This window comes from Hyalella azteca, unplaced genomic scaffold, assembly GCF_000764305.2.
Source record: "Hyalella azteca isolate HAZT.00-mixed unplaced genomic scaffold, Hazt_2.0.2 contig6408, whole genome shotgun sequence".
NCBI lineage: Eukaryota > Metazoa > Arthropoda > Malacostraca > Amphipoda > Hyalellidae > Hyalella > Hyalella azteca.
In genome coordinates, this window is record NW_025936571.1 from 268,937 (window position 1) to 288,204 (window position 19,268).

At 35.8% G+C, this 19,268-nt stretch overlaps 1 protein-coding gene across 1 annotated transcript in view; it reads left to right on the forward strand.

The window, feature by feature from the left end:
* Nucleotides 1–970: 970 nt before the first annotated feature.
* Nucleotides 971–19,268, forward strand: part of LOC108682933 — a 55,135-nt gene continuing 36,837 nt past the window's right edge. The window contains exons 1-2 of the mRNA XM_018172190.2: nt 971–1,205; nt 15,278–15,325. Of these exons, the coding sequence (XP_018027679.1) occupies nt 1,139–1,205; nt 15,278–15,325 (115 nt within the window). The 5' untranslated portion in view covers nt 971–1,138. The remainder of the gene's footprint in view (nt 1,206–15,277; nt 15,326–19,268) is intronic.

Genomic DNA, 19,268 nt, shown 5'->3' on the forward strand with positions numbered 1-19,268 from the left:
GGGCCTTAGGGTCAAGCTAAGACCTGCTGGGACTTGGTCTTGGTTTGAAGGTGAAGAGGTTTGGCAATACCGTAGATCCTGGCAACGGTTAACCTAGCCTAGAGGCGTGTTCTGTTTATTAGATTAGATAATTATTTATTAAAGGCCTAAATGGAATAGTTTCTTTGCGTAAATCTACATACATTGGGCACCATGAAAATCCCGACTCAACAAAATCAAAGTTGCGTATTGTATCGCGATAACGTGACTCGAGTTACTCGCACTGAATTATGCAATAACTTTAAAATTCCAACTCTAGTTCTGTAAGGCTTGATTTGATTGGAGAGTTTTGTAAATTAAATAAGATGGCCGAATTTGATGGTTTATTACCCAATGAAGCATTTTTAACCAAAGCTACTAATTACGTATTAGGTCAATATAAAGTACTGGTAATTTTTCAAATCTGAAGCGTGATACGAACAACATCGAGAAAAGCCTTATGGCGTTTTGCATCTGTTCTCGAATATTTTGTGCCATGGACTGCACATGTATTGCAATTTTAATAGAAAACTGTAAGTTATTCAATAAATTCATGGCAATGAATTATATGTTATATATCCACGAATATGTTCTAAAAATTTTCTACAGTAGCACAGTAATTCAGACACATGATATATCTTTAGAAATGTTTCAAGCTTTCTTTCTGTCGTCATAACAGTCCATTTTTCTCATCGGATTTAATTGCATTAATTTCCTAATTATGGATAAAGGCTCAAACTGCGGAGATACGATAATTTAAATGAACAAATAACTCCATAATATATGATTACCCATCCAATTAAGGCTAGGATGTCAGTGGCTGCCTTGAAGGGTGATTATGTGCCACGGATTTAATATATAGAAAACTAATTCCTTCTTAACGATTTACTGAAAATAATTATGCCCATAGTAATCATTTTTTCCTTAATTTTAGCTCAAGTTTAGTTTTCCAAAAACTGAAATTAATTTTTTGGTGCACATTTAAGTGAAATTTTTGAGGACTAAATACACATTTCGCTGAACTTCGACTTGACCTGAGTGTCGAGGGAAAAAAATATAGGCGCTACTGAGGGCCCTCCAGGGCTCTTTACTTACATTCTCGAATTTCTGCAATTCTTCCATGATGTTCGGTCGGCTGGCCGCTGCTTCGGTCTTCGTATTATTCATTACCGCGGCGGTGAAGGCAGGTGAGTACAATGTTATTATTTCAGTTCAAGGGTAGTTAATGAGACATTAAAAACATCGATGACTGGCTAATGAGGCATTTAAAATATCGATGACGGCAGGTGAGAACAATAATATTATTTCAGTGCAAGGGTAGTTAATGAGACATTTAAAATGTCGATGACTGGCTAATGAGGCATTAAAAATATCGATGACGGCAGGTGAGTACAATGATGTGTAAACGATATTATTTCAGTTCAAGGGTAGTTAATGAGACATTAAAAATATCGATGACTGGCTAATGAGACATTAAAAATATCGATGACTGGCTAATGAGACATTAAAAATATCGATGACTGGCTAATGAGGCATTAAAAATATTGATGTCGGCAGGTGAGTACAATGATGTGTAAACGATGTTACTTCAGTTCAGGTGTGGTTGATGAGACATTAAAAATGTCGATGCAACGATAGATAGATAAAACTTTAATAAGATAATGTTGTGTAACTGGAAAAATAACATATTTTAACGTGATTTGATGCTGGTTTGGTGTATATATTAATTAAATAACTTTTATTTTAAGATTTATAATGATCAAATTTTTTTTTCTTAATTATAAATGCTAACTATAGGTACTTATGCATGATAACTGGTGAGAATATACACATATATGAATAGGTAACTTATAATAAACCATGGTAACTAATCGCTGAAATATTATGCAGCCATATTTATAAACTAAAAAATAAATAGTAATCATATTCGAAATTCCAGCAACACGATGCTAACGCAATACCCTGCTATCGCGCCTAAAATCAGTCAAGCATCAAAAAACCTCAAATACAGGCGATTTAAAATTCATCATAATGTCAAAAATAAAAGTGAATAAAATTTCACGGAGAAATTAATCATTTTTTGTTTAGCCTTAATTTAAAGCTAAGCAAAAAACTTCTCAACACTCCAGGGATAAGTCTGAAATGAATCAATAGGACGCTGAATGAATAAAATATTTCAGTGTCTACTTATGACCAGTGCTTGAATTATTTCATTGACAAGATGTACGTAAAATGATGAATTACGCAAAAATTTCTAACAATTTTATAGTTTTATTTCTTACGAAATTATCCATCTAAATAGTCCTTACAAATCTAGAGCAACTGCTCTGTACCTTAAGACCTTTAAAGACTTTTTATTTATCACAACCCTCAGAACGATAACAAGTAATTGTATCACAACCCTCAGACCGATAACAAGTAATTGTATCACAACCCTCAGAACGATAACAAGTAATTGTATCACAACCCTCAGAACGATAACAAGTAATTGTATCACAACCCTCAAAACGATAACAAGTAATTGTATCACAACCCTCAGAACGATATGCATCACAACCCTCAGAACGATAACAAGTAATTGCATCACAACCATCAGAACGATAACAACAAATTGTATCACAACCCACAGAACGATAACAAGGTGATTGTATCACAACCCTTAGAACGATAACAAGGTAATTGCATCACAGCCCTCAGAACGATAACAAGGTTATTGTATCACAACCCTCAGAACGATAACAAGGTAATTATATCACAACTCTCAGAACGATAACGAGGTATGTGAACTACCTTCACTCTATTAATGCATGTCGGTCGCGAAGTCTGGTAATAATTGTTCTGGTTCGATAGCGATTCGTGTATGAGGTCCTCATATCTAACTCATTTTTGCCGAGCAGTTATTTGTATTGCAAATCATTTGGTAAGCGAGCGACATTTAAAACGCTTAACATTTGTGCGCAATAACGTGTGCCGCAAGCAATTGAAAATTGCGTACGGATGTGAAAGTTCGCAGTAAAATCGGTTCATAATTTGTGAGTCAATTAAAGTTTTTGCGTGAATGTTGCTTGTTTCAGAAATGTAAATGTGTTGTGCAAATTTGTTCATGTTTTGTGACTGTGAGTATGAATTGTGTGCGTGAAAGTGAAATAGTTGTATGCGCATGAGAAACAGTTTTGTAGACTTGGATGAATCGTACGTTTTGGTTTCATTGAATGTTAGTTAATTTAGTAGCTGGGTAAATATTTATTATGTAAAGTGCATGATTATCCAAAAAAGAACGAGTTTCCATATGAATTTATTTTAGTAATAATATAAATAATAGCGGTTTCAGCGTTATTAGGCCGTAGGCCTGTCGCCGATTCTTAACATCGCAGAACATTCACAGCATTTTGAGGTCTCAAACTCGCAACTCACTGCTACAATTCTGCTGTGCTTAACCGCCCGGCCTCCTCGCCGATTCTGACCAGAAACTGGCGCACAGAGCTGGGATCGAACCCGCGCCTCCCTGCGCCAATCTTGGTACTCTGAACTGTAACTACTGGGCCACTCTGCCCCTTTTGGTATGGACTTTCGAATCATTTAAGCATAACATGACAGTATGAATAGCTTTCATTATATTCGTAACGTCACCGATGAATAAATTCTCGCTACCTCATCCCATTGCAGCCGTGTCAGGGGACGAATATAATTTGTTTCTTTACAGTAAAAATTTCAGACGCGATTTCTTCGGCTAACGTGCAGTGAAAAATTATGATTATTCACTGATTTACTGTGTGCGCTACGTAGATAAACGGTACACAAAAAAAAAATCACAAATGAGTACGGGTGATGAACTCAAAATAAATATGCTCAATATGTTGCGATGTTCAAGCCAATAACAATTTATTTTGAAATTTAATTCGCACGTGAATGACATTTACAATCACTAAACTCGAATAATTGAGAATATTCGTCAAAATGAATATTTTTCAGCGTGTAGTTAACAAATCACAGTTAAAAAAATCAATTTAATAGACAATAAATTTAAATTTAGACAATTTAAAATAGACGATTTAAATTAAATTTAATTAAGTTTAAATTAATTTAAACAGACAATTTAAATTAAATTTAAATTAATTGAAACTAGACAATTTAAATAAATAGACACAATAGACAATTAAATCGATCTTCAGTCTCAATTATTCATTCTGTTGTTGACAAAACAAAGCCATCTTCATCCCTGCATTGGTCAGCCAGACAATTCTAGGTGCCGCTCCAGTGAACCACAGTCAATAAATAGACTTTCCGACGCATCTTTTTTTGGCGAATAAGAATTACACTGAGACTGAAATCAAGACTTAGATTGATACTTATATAGTAACTATTACTGACATTAATAATAAGGCTATTACTGATATTATTGAGTCTATTATTGAGACTTAATTTGCTCACGACAAAAAATATATTTAACAAAGAATTTATTTTTAATTGAATATCGCGTTTATAATCGGCAACAATACAAACTAAATATTAAAATAATTTTAAAATATTTGCGATCAAAATATACACACATGAAAACATAGCAGCTAACTTAAGACCTAACATTCACTGTATTCACATATTCATAAGTGAATACAGGTTCACATATTCATATTTACACAAGGGTGAAAACATCGACGGCAAACGATACTTAACTACATAGCCTAATTTGGTCGAGGTCACGTTATCCTCTTTCTAATACAAAAGACTATGCATAATGTCTTAAAACTCAAACCGTGTCATTATTATTACAAACTTATTTTCAAAGTAAGTTGAATTATAACATTTTTTAATAAAATACTTAAAAAAACTTTTTAAAAAGCCACGTTTTTCTTGTGGACTAAAAAGTAGAAAATAAATTATGGTTCGCCCCAAAAAACGTGGGTCGGGCAGATTTATGATTAAAGCGAAAAGCACACAACACAGTTAAGATGAATAGCATAAATAAGCGATGGTTAGAGTACGGTTAAGATGAATCGCATAAATATGCGACGGTTAGTGTACGGTTAAGATGAATTGCTGAGCTCGTAACCAGTTTTCAATTTCGTGGCTCTAAAATGGAATCTGTCTTTATAAAGAAATGTGTATCGAATTGTAAAAATTATCAAAATTACAATAAACTTATATAGTGAAGTTTTACCAAATTAGAGTAAATATGTGTGAGAACGATGAAGCTCAGACACGACTAATCATTCCCTTGAGCAAATATATTAGAAAATTTTACAGCAAATTTATGCACTTTGAGGAATTTTTTATATTCTTCTCTTATTATTTCATTATTTCTGCATCAAATCGTTTGATCAAATAAATGAAAAAACCTTTTAACGTTTGCATCATAGATACGACATAGCAATTTGCTATAAATTTTGAATTCTGTTTATTGTTTCCTTTATTTGGATGTATGTTCATCAACAAAATCATTTCATCTTACCAAAGATATCTCGAACCAGAGAGCCCATGCTTGCTTTTGGCTCCATGACGTCACGAACCAGAGACCGAGTGCTTAATTGAACCACCAACACGTATGAACCGAGTTCGCATTCGTACATACATCTTAAGATGTTAGGAACCATTGAGGTAATCTCATATATTGGAAGAGCCAACAACATATCACGCCTAACCGAGAGGCGACAGACGGCCATCGACGATTCATCTATATAGGCGGGGTGACCTGCCTAGCAACGACTCGGAGACGGAGGACGACGAAGGCGGCGCATCAGCGTGACCTGGGACTAGGAAGTCCCAAACTCATCATAAGGTTATAAAGTTACAGAATGCTGATAAATATCGTCATGGTAACTTTCATAATTATAAGCTCTACGTTTTTTCACCTATAATTTACGTCAAACATATGCTAAATAGCATTGTTCTAAATTAACTAATTTATGTTCGACCGCCGAGGATGATTAACCACCGAGTTAAATGACCGTCGGTTCGCAGCCGATCGTTCGGCGATGATTGCCAGCGTTTGAAGTTCAAGGCCAGCGGCTGCTGCTGACCGCTTCCGACGCGCCGCGGTCCATAAAAATACGATGTAACGAATCTTCCAGCCGCCGTCGCGTCAAATTTACAACGATTTACCTGCCTTTACCTACCGCCTTTTGTTCAGGCAGTTACTATGTACTGAATTGTTATATATTATCCGACATCGGTTGAATTAAATTATCAATAATTATTTGTTTCAAAATTTCCATCATGATTTGGAGGTTTTATTCAAATTTATCCTTGCGTTGAACATTCGCTTAATGTGCGGGTTGTAATTTAAAAGTTTTCTCTTTGAAATCTGGCCTTATTTTATAATTAGAAACATCTTTTTCGAAAACATATTTTGCATTTTCTCTTTCAACAAGAAGATTTTTGAACATTGTACATTTTAGATTTTTTTTAATTACATCTCTTTTAGCCATTATATGAAGTAATACTGCGAAAAATTTGTCGCATAAAATCACTATCAAGTGAACGATCGCACTGCAAATGTCGAACAATTGCTTCCCGGCGTTTCAAATTATTTTATTTTTGTTTAAACTAGCAATTTTAATTAATTTACACTGAAATTTTAGCGATAATATTACAAGTTACACTAAAAACGTTGCATTGAAATTAAAGTAACTTATAACGTCACAATTGATTATTGTTTGCCAAGCCTGCATTCCGGAACCGGTTCATCAAATTCCGGGTTCGGCTCAGAGTGCGTCAACCCCTGGGTTAAAACCGCTGTGTATAAAATAAGCCATTATAAATAACTTCTCGGTACGTTAGTTGCCGAAGTTCTGTTGTCCTCTACTACTTAAGGAACCTTAAGTCCTTTTATTTGGTCTCACTAGGCAGGTGAGGTTGAAATGACGTTGATTTAACGTTGTTAATACGAAATCACCTCGTAATAAACGTTGCTTTAACGCAATTCGCCGGGAGGTGTTGCTCCTTCTCTTTACCCATTATAAAAGTGCCATTATTGATTTAATTGTCATTGCAATCTTATCTTTTTTAATTGGTTAAAGAGACACATTATCATAATTTAGTTTGGCTGCTCTCCCTCTGCTCTTAGGTAAAATAGTAGGAAACAATTTTCAAATATAAATACAAACAAAAAACCTAATTTTTACTGAGTTGTCGGCGTTCCGTCGTTCCAACACCGGATGTCCTGAGGTTTTTTATGCTATTTATTTTCGTTTTTTTGTCAGAGCGTTCTTCCTCCTCTCCTGCAAACAACTCAGAAGAAAATCTTCTAACTAAAAATAAAGGGCCTTGGCTCATTCGGAAAATGCGCCTTTGTTTTCTAAGCCAACGCGCTTAGTTTTTCTTCAGCTCCGTTCATTCACTCATGCAATTGTAGCAGAATTGCTTGTATATATGACAATTATTGCGACATCATTTCTTAAATTTCAGCAGCCAAAATAGATAATTTTCTTATCCGAAGTCTCAACGCATATTCCCTCAATACTATTAAATTGTAATAACAGAGAAGTCATCTCAATATGTGGTTTCAGGTTACAATCATTGTTGGAGTAAACTACCCAGTCAAGTACATTCATCATCTAAAGTACATTGCATCGTCATACACATTCAAAAATAGTACTCGGTACAGTAAAGTATACCCGTACTTCTAAGTAGATAATTAACTCTTCTTCCCTTCGTTAATTTTTATTTTTTATTTTATGTCATTGTGACGTATGCAACACTTTAAAAATATTTTACTCTCCCGGTATGAAATTATGAAATCTCGTTCTATTTAAAGTCCTATATGACGTCATTCGAGGAATTAAAACGAATTAACACGTAACTATAATTGACCATAATATTTATCTAAGTTTAGACTTAGAAAATTAAATAATCAGCCTTGGAAAAATAATTCACAAAATATATAACTCCTGCATCAGAGATTTTTAAACACATTCCGTTATACTGATCCTAGAGTCACGTTTGAGTGATCAAATTTCTATAAATTATACGACAATCCCATTTCTTTTGACTTTCAATTCACGAAATTCAATTCCCTGAAATTCAATTATTCAATGTATCGCCTCAATGAATTATTCTTACCATCTTCTGCATCATGCATTAGCCTGATTAAATCTCGATCATGCTTCCCCTTTGTGTGCGAGGACTAAAAATTACCGAAGATTTTAATAATTAAAGTTTCCCTTCTCCAAAAAAGCGTTGTTAAAACTGTAGATTTTGGCTCGTTGCAGCGAGGTCATGAGATGTCACGGAGTTTAACAATATAATCGTCCTCTTTATTTAATGAAGCAGTTTCCTTTTCGCCCATTAGAAAGGAGAAATCTCCTCTCTCGAGAAGTTCGGTGTTAGTGAACACCTGTCAAGGCCAGATTAAATCCTATGTGAAATGCTTGCACTGTTCAGAAAATGTGCCACCAGGATATTTACTTCCGGTGTAGAACGGTATTATTAGTTAGTACTTCTACTAACTAATAATACTTCTATTAGTTTTGTACTTCTATGTTCGTCAGAATCATGAAAAGTTTTTTGGTTTATTAACAGTGGAATTTTTTTAATTCACATTATTCTTGGGGTGTTGTTAAATAATACAAGTTTGCTATCTCCGCCTCTAGTCATATCAGAACTTCGATTTTTCTAGAGTTAACACTTGTGTGCAGCTGTGATTTTATGAATGTAAATTACGTAAATTAATACTGAAAAAAGTTCTTGTTTGGTGAAATTCTTTGTAGAATCTAACTGAATGATTATCATTTCCGGCACCATGATTACAAATAACATTGCGAATGTAATGACGGTTGTAGCTCGATGATTCATGATCGACCATCGTCGTTGGTAATGAAGGCGACATTAATTAACTCAAGGTCTGCTGCACGATCGACCCAAATTTCGTCTTCCCGGGTGGAAATCTTTCCGTTTTTCTCGAGTTACGCAGAGATCACGCTTCAGAGATCACGCTTGCCACCAAAGTTACGCAGAGATCACGCATGCCACCGAAGTTACGCAGAGATCACGCTTGCCACCGAAGTTACGCAGAGATCACGCTTGCCACCGAAGTTACGCAGAGATCACGCATGCCACCAAAGTTACGCAGAGATCACGCTTGCCACCAAAGTTACGCAGACAAAACACTTGCCACCGAAGTTTGGCAGAAATCACGCATGCCACCGTATCGTTCAACAAGGAACTGCTATATAGGGGTAAAATGGAATCCGAACTAAAGAAACCATGATTTTCACTTTCACACGTTTCAAAAAATCATCAAAAATTTCACACGTTTCGTGATCATGTTTTCTGTGATCTCTAATATTTCAAATTCGTACATAACAGCTTTCACTTATTTTCCACACTGTATACAAGTCATTAAAAAAGTTATCACAATTTAATTGATGGTTATCTGCTCAAATTTCCTTAAAAAATCACTAAACCTCTTGACATCAACCCACACTCGTGCCAATTTCTAGTAATTCATTTCCAAGAAAATTCACATGAAAATGACGCGATGCAAACGTCATTTATTTTTTTAGCTTTGCTCCGTCATCGTGGGAGTGTCTTAGCTGGAAACAAGCTGTAAAGTATTCCTCTCCACTTTTCAAGTCAGAAAGTGATGCAAAAAATAATAAATCAATGATTTAGCACTATCATAATAGGCCACCAATCGTCCTCTAACTATTAGGAATGTGTATCCATAGATAGAAATACGTAACCTAAATACAAGTACAGTCGTCTGGAAGAGTGTTAGTTAGTGTGTCGACTTAAAATTGTTGTTTACTTGAGATTCAAGTGCTTTCCACTCTTGAGTATTTATTGCCATGTGATAGAACTAGGAAAATTCGGGCAAGTATCGTTTGACTCGAATTGTTGACCCTGCAAGATGCTAACGCTACAATTCGGTGACGACGAACTTCATTGACGCTGACAACTAGTTTGATGAACTACATCTTGGCTGATGTGTTGGTACATAAATGTTGACATATGACTTGGCTGGTGTGTTGAAACAAGAATGCTATGCTGCCATGACTTGTGACGTGGTTGATGTGTTGAAACAAGACTGTTTTGCTGCCATGTGACGTGGCTGATGCGTTGAAACAAGACTGCTTTGCTGACAAGTGACGTGGTTGATGTGTTGAAACAAGAATGCTATGCTGACAAGTGACTTGGCTGATGTGTTGAAACAAGACTGCTATGCTGACAAGTGACTTGGCTGATGTGTTGAAATAAGAATGCTATGCTGACAAGTGACTTGGCTGATGTGTTGAAACAAGAATGCTATGCTGACAACTAACTTGGCTGGTGTGTTTAAACACGAATGCTATGCTGACATGTGACGTGGCTGATGTGTTGAAACACTGTCTCTTATACACATCTAGATGTGTATAAGAGACAGTGCGAGGACTAAAAATTACCGAAGATTTTAATAATTAAAGTTTCCCTTCTCCAAAAAAGCGTTGTTAAAACTGTAGATTTTGGCTCGTTGCAGCGAGGTCATGAGATGTCACGGAGTTTAACAATATAATCGTCCTCTTTATTTAATGAAGCAGTTTCCTTTTCGCCCATTAGAAAGGAGAAATCTCCTCTCTCGAGAAGTTCGGTGTTAGTGAACACCTGTCAAGGCCAGATTAAATCCTATGTGAAATGCTTGCACTGTTCAGAAAATGTGCCACCAGGATATTTACTTCCGGTGTAGAACGGTATTATTAGTTAGTACTTCTACTAACTAATAATACTTCTATTAGTTTTGTACTTCTATGTTCGTCAGAATCATGAAAAGTTTTTTGGTTTATTAACAGTGGAATTTTTTTAATTCACATTATTCTTGGGGTGTTGTTAAATAATACAAGTTTGCTATCTCCGCCTCTAGTCATATCAGAACTTCGATTTTTCTAGAGTTAACACTTGTGTGCAGCTGTGATTTTATGAATGTAAATTACGTAAATTAATACTGAAAAAAGTTCNCATGAAGTATCCTGCTGGTACAAAGTATCCTGCAGGCTCAGAGTATCCTGCAGGCGCGAAGTATCTGTTGACGTAATGTATCCTGCCGGCCAAAGTGTCTGGCAGCAGCGCAAGCAATGCACGCAGGACGACTCGAGGAAGGAGGCGCAGTCAACCGCGCATCCGTGGCTTGATTTCGTTGTTGTTGTTGCACGGAATTTGATTTTACGAAGTGTGAGGTCATAAGGTGCGCTTGCTTTATTTATTCATTCATTTATTTTTAATAGCTTTATTCATTTATTGTTGGCATTGCCTTGTTTATAGGGCATTTAGCTTATATATCGCTCATTTTACTTTATTTATCGGGCACGTAGCCTTATTTATTGCTCATTTTGCTTTATTTATCGGGCACGTTGCTTTGTTTGTCGCTCATTTTACTTTATTTATCGGGCGTTTTGCAGCAACAGCCGCAGCAACAGCAGCAGCAGCAGCAGTCAGCAGTAGAAGCAACAGCAGCCGCAGCAGCCACAGCAACAGAAGCAGCAGCAGCTACCGCAGCAGCAGCCACAGCAGCAGCAGTCAGCAGCAGCAACAGCAGCAACAGCAGCAGCAGCAACAGCCATAGAAGCAGCAGCAGGCGAAGTCACTGGCCGAAGCAACAGCAGCAGCAGCAGCAACAGCTGCAATAGAAGCAGCAGCAGGCGAAGTCACTGGCCTCCCGCCCGCCAAAACCGGTCGCCTGACGCCGCTCAGCCCACGCCGGGGCACCCGGGACCGTGTGCCGTAACTCGTCTGCGTGCCGTAACTCGCCTGCGTGCCGTAACTCGTCTGCGTGCCGTAACTCGCCTGCGTGCCGAGTGCCGTAACTCGCCTGTGTGCCGTAACTCGCCTGCATGCCGTAACTCGCCTGCTTGCCGTAACTCGCCTGCGTGTATGTATCGGAACTCACTGTCGGCTCGGCCTTCTGTATTTTTTCCGAACATTTTTCCCTCAAAACCTGTGCGTATTTTTCTCTGTTTGTGTTTGTGTTCTTCACTTTTTGATGAGTCTTCCGAAGCTCTGCGCTGACTAGGGCTATTCCATTTTATTATTATTCTTAAGTTGAAAATAATATCATTAGGAGAAATATTGTATTATCGTCATCATCATTGTATTATGGTTTTGAGTTGAAGATAATATCATCAGGATAAATATGGTATTATGGTCATTATCATTGTATTATGGTTTCGAGTTGAAAATAATATCATTGGGAGAAATAATATGAGATAAAAGGTTTTTCGTAAAATTGCCCTATGGTCGGCCTTCAATAATTAAATTTAGATCGTCAAAAAGCCTTTTTCTGAGATACTGACATTGAAGTCAAAAAAAGAAGAGGTGTGTACTGTCACATACATCGTCGACGTATATTTCATTTTCACATTTATGTACTTGATTGTTTTTTATGACAAATTTTAACTTTTTCTTTGTTCATCTTATGAATCGAGGGTAGTTTAATTGTGTCACTCGACTGAACTACAGAAGCAGCAATCTGTTTAAAGCTTTAAAATCCTTTCTCAGTAAACTCAGTCTCTTTCACTTCATTTAAACTTAAATATTTTCAGAAAGGTTAATTTTATAAACTTCATTATTGCAATTATGCAAAAACGATTTCAGGATAATCACTTAATCACTTCTGCGTGAATGGTAGTCGTGAAGTGCGGTTTCATCCACAGTGTGACTGTCAGAGCTCAACCTCATGCTTTATCCTCAAGTGAAATGCAATCGTTTTTATCCTCGTGATCTTTCACAACTAATTCATGCCCTCGTTTATTATTTCCACTAATTTACAATGCACAATTTGAATTTAGTAACAAACTACGTATATATCGCTTCAGCATTACAATATAAGCTATTTTATTTGTATAGTATATCAAAGTAAACTATACAAAAATTACTCTATATGACTGATAATTTCGACAAAAATTTTACGCAAAATCAATCTAGCTCTAAAATCACATAGAATATTTTAAATATTAACAAATATAATATAATAAACGATGAATAATTAAGCAAACTTCAATTTTACATCCAATGAAGGCGCTGTTAAGTTTCTTAAAGGGATTTTCGATCCAAGTTGTATTTTCCCCTTGAGGAAGATAAAATTTAGCAATATAATACCAATTGTTTCCATTGTAGAAAAACACATCAATAATATTAATATTAAATGTGATGTCTCATTAAAACTGAATTTCCTCCTTCTCCTGACAGTATTAAATTATGCATTAGCACTAAATTCCCACTCGCATGCATAATTTCTGAATAATGTGCTCCAAGCTTCCAATTTAAAACTTCAAATTGTACACTTTCATTGGCCTTTAGGAAGTTTTCTAATAATTATCACGGTGATATCAAGTTTTTTTATGCTAGGATGTCATTATAAAGTTCTTAAACTGCCACATGTAGCAGCTGATGATGCAGCTTTAATAAATTTCCTTGCCGGGAAACGCTTGAGGCTTCTAGCCGCAGCTTCCGAATGTGAAAGTAAACTGGTTTTTATTTCATATATCAATAACAGGCCTGAACGTTATGGAATCTTTTTTCGACATTATCTCAACATGATACCATATCTAACATAGTCAACGCAGCGAGTATGTAAGAGATTTGGTAACTGTATGAATTAAAAATACAATAAATAGTTGATCGAATATCGGATGCATATGAATCAGCTCAAATGAGATTAATGAATGAGATTAATTTATGACAATACCCTGTAACTTTAATAATCATTTTAGACCACTTTATGTAAATATTCTCGCCACATGATTGTTGAAATGGATAGCTATGTTTCGAAAATTTATTATGAAGAAACCCATCATCTAAACATTTAGCATTTGAACGATTATGCAGGACCATTTGATTTAATTCAAACCGAATTGATGAGTCGGGATAAAGAGATAAAATACAAACCACAAAGATCAAAAAATTTGGGGGTTAGGGGTTTATAAGCCCTCACATAATCTATAAGCTACCATGCACCACAAGTCAACGAAAAGAAAGTATCTTCGCCCTGAGCTGTACCGTTGTGACGCGACCGCTTAGGTCTGTCAGGGGTAATGAGAAAATTTAATTCTTTAATGACGATTTTTCGGTTTCAAGTGAACTGGAAAATTGTGTTTGATGAGGATTTGAGGAAGTAATTCGAAAATATTTGTTGAATAGTCATAACTAATGTGAAAATCATTTGAAATATTTAGTTTCTTTTTATGTCTTATTTACAGCATACTTCCTAAAAGATTTTCAGAAATTTCCAATAAATAAAAATTTATAAATTTCAAACAAACTGGAAGAAATTATTACATAACGTAAAGAAAATAAGCTTTTAAAAATTAAAATTTTTTAATTATTTAAAGAATCTTATTCGCCTGAAAATTAACGGTTTTTGTATTGAGCGACGTGTAAAAATATCTTATGGTGTTCTGCATTGAATACTTCGGTAGGCCTTAAAATAGACTGGAAATATCAAATTCCATTCAATCTTGGTTCAATATGGGTTTTCTTGCATCTTGAGAGAAAGTTCTTCTTGAATCATATTCGTCAAATTACACAATTTTGAAACAACTTTTTTACTTAGTGTTGAAGACGTGATGATGAAGGGAACAGGTTGAAAGTAAGCGGTCTGAAAGGTGGTTGTGTGAGATATTCGAAAGTATGGACCGAAAAGATCAGCTGAAAGGTCACAAGAAGTCGAGCGAAAGGTCGATTGGAAACTTTCTTCGTGTCTTGACTTCATTTGAGTGGAAAAATTAATAGCCTGTCATGATAAGCACAGACATGATGTCCATGAAGGCATCGGCTCAGCGAACAAAATCGATGACTTATCGGCAGGGCAAAAAATGACTTGGTTTCAATAGTTACTTTAGACATTAAACCATAAAGTGCCAGCCATAATGAGTTGCTAACATTCAGAATGTCTTATAAATGATTCTTCTGTTGAACCTATTGAATACTTTTTATTGAACATATTTATTTTGAGTTCTTGACCGAGCATGGGAAATTTATCTCTGGATCGCTTCGATCGATTCATTTTTTATATTTTTAATATTTATAGAATATATATTTATGCATATAAGTACAAGGAAGAAGACGGAATTCCTTTTAAGTTCTCATAATATGAAGTAAGGTTATAATTTGAGTATAATAAGTCCTTATAATAACTGTTGATCATCGTCACCGGACAACGAACATATTTGTGCTTAATTAAAGCCAGTTTTTCAGAGCCATTCACGAGATTATTTATTTTTATCTAGCTAAAATATAAAGTGAGGAAACTGTGCGTTCTATTGCACAATAATTAATTCTATTTCTTTTACAGGCGCGACTCCCGGCGACACGGCGGAAAGCCCGGGTCTTCATATTCCAGGTAGGCAAGCAAGCTTTTTCGTAACTTCTAAGCTTTTTCTCCGAGGTTTTTATAAATAACAGCATGTTGGAATTATTAAATTCTTCCAGTGTAGTTTCCTTAGTGCGAATTAAGTGAATTAATTCGACAATTAATTTGTCATTCGGCAATTAATTTAAAATTCTTTCTACTAATCACTACGCGCCACATTTCTAAGTCAATCTTAATTTATACAAAAAATTTCTCACTATTCATCCTAATTAGACAATTATATGTCCTACCAAAGCCAATTCCAACTTAAATGAAGTAAACTTGGACGTAAAAGTTACTAATCAGGCTTACGTTCAAAGGTTTTTAAAAAATTATTCCCATTTCCGATGAATGAACATTTTTCATAACAGATTTTTAAATTTGTTACGTGAGTTGACTGGCTTTCTATCGACGTTCCTATTTCGCTGTAGGAGTTTCCGAAAATAACATAGACTCGCTTCTCCATCATGCGTCTCCATCATCAACGACTTTATTGTTGGGAAGTAAATTTGCATTAAATTAACGATAGATTTTACAATCAATTGAAGATTGAAAATTGCAATCAATTGGGAATTGAAAATTACAATAATTAAAGATTGTTTACAATAAATTGAAGATTGTAAATTACAATCATTGAAGATTGTTTACAATTACTTGGCGATTAAAAATAACAATAATTGAAGATTGCATACAATCGTCATGATATGACTAGGACTTCAATTATAACCGCGGTCAATTTCTCAGAACAGCTTTATTCAAATTAGGGAATAATTCTGGCTGTGATTAAAAACATTTCAAAATATATTGTTCTCGGAAATACTGAGCATGCACGTCACCAAATATTGACAATACATAGTTATTTCCAATTATTTTATCACAATCAGAATTACATACATGTGTTACTGGATGATACTGCGCACCTTCAATTTGAGAATCGCCCAAATGCGAACCTTCGAATGTTTTGTGACTGATAAAGGGTTCAGACGTGACCTAGCTTCATTGCAATGCATGGAACGATTGCCATTCATACCAGACACAATACAGGTTCTTCAGCAGTCTTAATAATCTAGTCCTAAATCCCCTTTACAAATTTATAACTGAAATTCCCGACCTACTTTTTCGTAGATCCAAACAATTACTTCAGAACCCAAACCCTGACTCTATTCACTATATTAGGAAAAACCCGTATTTGAACACAATAGTTATTTCCAGTCCCGCTAACCCCGAATAAAGAAGCCCCAGCTGGGGATCAGCCGGCGACCCCAAGGAGGATGTGGGGCCGTTCGAGGGTTGCCCTAACTGTCGCGAGGTCACGTCGGGCGACCCGGTCACGTAACGGCGCTTAACCCTAACAAAATTTAGAGTCGCCCCAGCTTCTGGAACTCTAAATCAGAAGCTGACGCGTCTGTAAATTTTTACTGGGTAACAAAATTTAGAGTCGCCCCGGCTTCTGGTACTCCAAATCAGAAGCTGACGCGTCTACTTCTGGTACTCCAAATCAGAAGCTGCCGCGTCTGTAAATTTTTACTGGGTAACAAAATTTACAGTCGCCCCAGCTTCTGGTACTCCAAATCAGAAGCTGCCGCGTCTGTAAATTTTTACTGGGTAACAAAATTTACAGTCGCCCCAGCTTCTGGTACTCCAAATCAAAAGCTGACGCGTCTGTAAATTTTCACTGGGAAACAAAATTTAGAGTCGCCCCAGCTTCTGGTACTCCAAATCAGAAGCTGACTCGTCTGTAAATTTTGCTGGGAAATTGCGCCCACCCGGGCACACTCTAACTGCACATGGTTACAGTGCATTGTTTTGCTGCCTAGGAATAAATTTTGCATTAAATTATTATGATGCAAAGTAATCTTGCATTGCATTATTTTTATATAAAGTTAATGTCACATTTGATTGCGTTATATACGTTATTGATATTGCGTGCGCGGGACTCGCTGACCGTGTATTTCACAATCATGCATTGACTCTAGTTCCTAATAAATCTTTCATCTTTTAAAACAGCCAACATTTCACTAGTGTTGTGGGCTTAGTAGTCTTCACGCGCTGTAGCAATAATAGTTCAATAAATAATAATATATTATGAAGTATTTAAAAATGGAATTGCACGACTTTTCTGGCTTCGCTGACGCGTCTGTGGAACAAAAAATATAATTATAATGTCTACATTTTTAAGGTCGGTTTTGTTGGTAAACCATTTAAATTTATTGCTCAATATTGCTATATTCGACTTACTGCATAATTATGCAGGAAACTATTTCGCTAAATGCTCTGAAAAAATGATAGCTTTATAATACTGCTGGAAAATAAGGTTTTATTAAGTTATGTTTGCTTAGTCCGATTTTCACTGTTGGATGGGATGCATTAGAATTGTATTGGGCAATAATGTATAATTTTGAATTTAATAAGGGTTTTTTGGTTTAGTAAGCTGGGTTCGACAAGACTGAGATGTATAAAACCGCTTTGTATTAATCTGGGTTTAAAACGGCTGATATAAATTAGGCTGGATTGTATTGGGCCTGGATTGAATTTTGCGGGATGTATTTTGCCAGATTGAGCTAAGTGTGCTTCGGCTCGTTTCGCAGTTCCAAAAAAGCATTAGTAATGAATAAAGAAATTATTTCAAGAAGTTAATGACGCACGGTGAAAAAAACTTACCTCTACTATGTTCATGAGTTATCCGTGATCGTTCAGACTGTTTAGTTGATGGTGACTTGTACACAGAATCTAAAATAGTGGCATTAAGATTCTCGTTTTACTTAATTTGATGAGAAGCTGTACTGGGAAAATTTTAAATTCATACATATTTAAAACCAATTAGTACCTCACTACATGAAGAGTTCATCGATATAAAAAAATACATTTGATTCACTATTCAGAGCAGAATATATCATCTAAATAATGAATTCATCCCCCCTTAGAGGCAAAAGGTTTAATGAGGTTCCGTTAACCTTCAAGCCAACATCGTTACAAGAGTTGCTTTACGCGCATCCTCTCCCGACTTGAGTTATAGGCGGCTTATGGGCGGCCACCATCCATCATTCTTTATTCTCACATAGTCTTCAATATTGCAATATTGCTCAATATAAAACGATGTTTTAGGCATCATCGTTACATGAATTGCTAGACGAGCATTCTCTCCCGACTTGAGTTATAGGCGGATTATGGGCGGCCACCCAACCATCATTCTTTATTCTCGCATAGTCTTCAATATTTCTCTTCAGTTCTGTACCGCAACCGGCAATAATATTTCTACGTGACTCGACGTTAGCGATCTTCGTCGCAGGAAGCCATAGATTTTAGAGCTAATTGTCAACCTGCTGCCTCACGACCGACGGTGCGCGTAAAATCTCTGCGTTTTGGGTCTTATGTGAATGCTAATGATAATCTGGGCTGCTTAATGAAATCTATTAGGCATGGTCGTGAATTTCATGACTTCAGGAAGTTCATAAAGTAGGTCTAAGCAACTTAATGATATAAACTTTTAAAATTAAAGGTGGTTTGGTGTTCGCGTGGTCTTGAATTTCGTCTGTTGTACAATTTAATTTAGATTGATTTCAAGTTTCCTTAGCTTTATATTTATTTCTGTTTAGGTTTTTGTTTCCGTCAGATTTTATGAATTTATACCGTAATGATGTTGGGTTCAAGCTTGAACTAAATAAAACGGTGATATAAGTTAATAAAAATGATTTCTTTGAATGTTATTTATCAGTCATTCAATTTCATTCATTTCAATATTTCAGTCATTTCATAAAAACTTATAAGTGCAATAAATGCCATTCTCAGTGATAATAGCACATATAAATACCATGCACTCTGCTTCAGTACGTAGCAATGAAGCATTATGATCCAGGACGTGGCAATGAAGCATTATGATCCAGGACGTGGCAATGAAGCATTATGATCCAGGACGTAGCAATGAAGCATTATG